General features: G+C 52.5%; 1 protein-coding gene across 1 annotated transcript; it reads left to right on the plus strand.

Moving 5' to 3' along the window:
• Positions 1–217: 217 nt before the first annotated feature.
• Positions 218–1,658, plus strand: MAA_11749 (uncharacterized protein; the record flags this gene model as incomplete). Its single annotated transcript, XM_011412664.1, has 3 exons — positions 218–516; positions 569–848; positions 891–1,658. The coding sequence occupies 3 exons, from the start codon at positions 218–220 to the stop codon at positions 1,656–1,658; spliced, it is 1,347 nt and encodes a 448-aa protein (XP_011410966.1).
• Between the last annotated feature and the right edge of the window lie 1,193 nt (positions 1,659–2,851).

Consider the following 2,851-nt stretch of genomic DNA (forward strand, 5'->3'; position numbering starts at 1 on the left):
CTCACTACTTGCATGCCGTGTCAGAACTAGCATTCAGTAGGACGTAGCCACATACCTCGTCTTCGAAGGACGTGCAATTCTGCTTAGGAAACCTGAGGGCCGCAGCGTTGGCATAGGCAGATTGTGGCATCTATGGGAGCGGAAGGGCCAGAGTTGGGTGACTGATGCGAACCCATGGAAAGACATTTCCCGCGACTTGAGATACCATGTCCATGAAATGCCTGAAGGCTGTAGCGACTTCAAGAGAGGTGACAAGACGATTCGGGCGAGCGACTTCCAAAAGGATCTTAACGACTGCTGTGACAAAGCGCTCAGGCTGTTGGAGACCGAACTCTGGTCCATTGATGAAGCGAAGACTGACAGATTGAGGACCGTAAGACTCCATGGTGCAGCACTGTCGAATCCTCATATTAAATCTTATTTCCTGAAGAGCCTTGACAGCATCTGCATCAGGATGAGAGAAGGAGGTCGCAAAGCGGAGTTCGATGTGGATATCCTCGACCGGAAGGAAGATGAGTATGTAGTCACCCCCCATAGTAATGGCAAATGTCGGCTTACAGATGAATAGGAATGCCGTGGCGAGAGGCGCATCAAGACCTTTCTCGAAGAATCCTTTGCCAGGATTCAGAAGGGCTGTCGTTGGCGTCATGGCAACGCTACCAGTGCGTTCCGATGCTCCCATCGTTGTTGGGGAGGCACCCTTACAGAAGGCCGTCCTAGAGTTCAAGGCCCCTGGTAAACTCGAGGTAGAGTCCGGATACGAACAGATGACCGTGGCGACTGAGCCAGACGATTTCTGGATAGAGCTACAAGAGCTCCTGCACCTGGATAAGCCGCTTGAAGGCAAGGTTAGCGACAACACGGGACGTCCGTACTGGTCAGACGAGTAGGGCAAGTTTAGCGACGATACGGGACGTCCGTACTGGTCAGACGAGTACGCCATGCCCATGGGCCCTCAAAGGTTCGATCTGACTGGGCTCAGGTCCACAGGCGACAAGGTTTGGGTCAAGTTAATACGCGAAACGTCGACTCTGTACGTCCTCGAAGTGAATTGTGGCGATGAGAACCCGCGTGATGAGGACGCAGCGGACGGACATGCGATTTGGAGGCGATTGAAACTTTATAAAGATGGAGAGATGGAGTTTTTCGACGTGGCAAGCGACGAAGACAAAGCTGATGGACATACAAACGTGTCACGACGCGTCAATGGGCGGGGGACGAGGTCTGACGGTTTGGATACAGCCTTGTGGAACGGTCGAGCGGCTAGTTCGACGCGCTATCCTTTGCGATCAAAAGGCGCCACTGACGTCTTGTCAGGACAACAGCAAACGGCCCCTGAAGCCGGCTCACCGGTTCTGGGGAGTGACGCTCCTGAAGCTGGCTCGCCGGTTCTGGGGAGTGACGCTGAACAAGTACTTCCCATCGGCAAAGGGGTCAGCCAGAGAGAACGACTCGACGATGATCCGTACCAAATCCCCTCAGACGGCGAGCCAACGGTCAGTCGTACTCCAGCAGCCCGTACCCCTCTACCTTTACGAAAGCCGGCTCCCACGGCGGCTCCCATGGAGGTCCTGCATACCCCGTCAACTCTAAAAAGTACGGCTCGTATACCTGCAAAAAAGATGAGTATTCTTCATCTGCTTGGCTCAGGCATATAGCCAAACGTGTTCGGGTCTCTGACTCGTGCTTGTTCACGCAGGGGTTCTGGCAGGATGCGGCTCGAACCCTGGTACCTCTACTTCGTTATCGCTGGCCTGGAAGTTACCCATGTGTTTTTGATGAGTCATAGTACGCAACTCAGCCGACGGCAGATATGCGGAGATGGTAGTTTTGTTGAGCTGTCTAGGACACAGGAAGCTCACTTAGAGCAGGATTGGGCACGCCTTGGATGACCGGCTAACATGAAAAGCTTCACCGGAGGCCGCCTGTTAGACACCGCAACTCTCGGCACGTTGAACTAGATCAAGTAAGTAATGTGGTTGTGGAAGGTCTGCACGGCGCGGAACATCAAGAGAGCTGTTTTCTCACCCTGTTTCGCTTGTGTCTTCTTCCGCCCCTGATAACAGCGCCGCCGGTATTTGGTGTCTCACAATGCTGCCATGGAATCAGATTGCGAGTGAAACGCAACTATAAGCAGCCCGAGCCCGCGGCAAGATTGACCTGGGGCGCTACCATTTCAACTGGAAATTGCAGCGCTTTTCCTCCCTCTGTCCCGCCCGCAACCTTCGAGCTGTCACAACAAGTCAGTTTCAGCTCACATAGATGCACATGACCTGTAGAAGGTGGAATTTGGGAGAATCATGTGTCTAGATTCCAATTTAAAATAGGCAGGATTGCAGAGCGGTCCTGGCAAAGTAGGCAAGATTGCAGAGCGGTCCTGGCAACACAGTTAAGACGAACCGCCAGGTGCATCGTCTGCTTAATAGTATCCCCACAGCCATTGCCACCAGATCATAACCTACAACTAGGATTAGGTTTGCGGCCAGAAATAATTTCGAAAGAAGCGCACTTACAATCACCACAAAAGCGCTGTTCATTGTGGAATTGAACAACTAGGGGATTGACGACATACATGACAACAACCTAAGCGTCGTTGATACTACAGCCAAATGTAATAGCAAAGCGTGGTTGAATCACGAGTATCGCAGTATGCCCCATATGCTGACTGTTCGGCACAGCCCTCTCGAGCACAATTCATGGAACTATCAGATTGGCCTCGAAGCCATGGAATGACACGATCATATTTGGATGGCGGGACACGTTTGACCGACACCCTGTCCGGAATGAGGACACGTTTGACCGACCCTGTTCCTGTCCGGAATGAGGGTTGTATTGCTTGTCCTTTGGGAGA

Source organism: Metarhizium robertsii (assembly GCF_000187425.2).
Source record: "Metarhizium robertsii ARSEF 23 chromosome Unknown MAA_Scf_17, whole genome shotgun sequence".
Lineage (NCBI taxonomy): Eukaryota > Fungi > Ascomycota > Sordariomycetes > Hypocreales > Clavicipitaceae > Metarhizium > Metarhizium robertsii.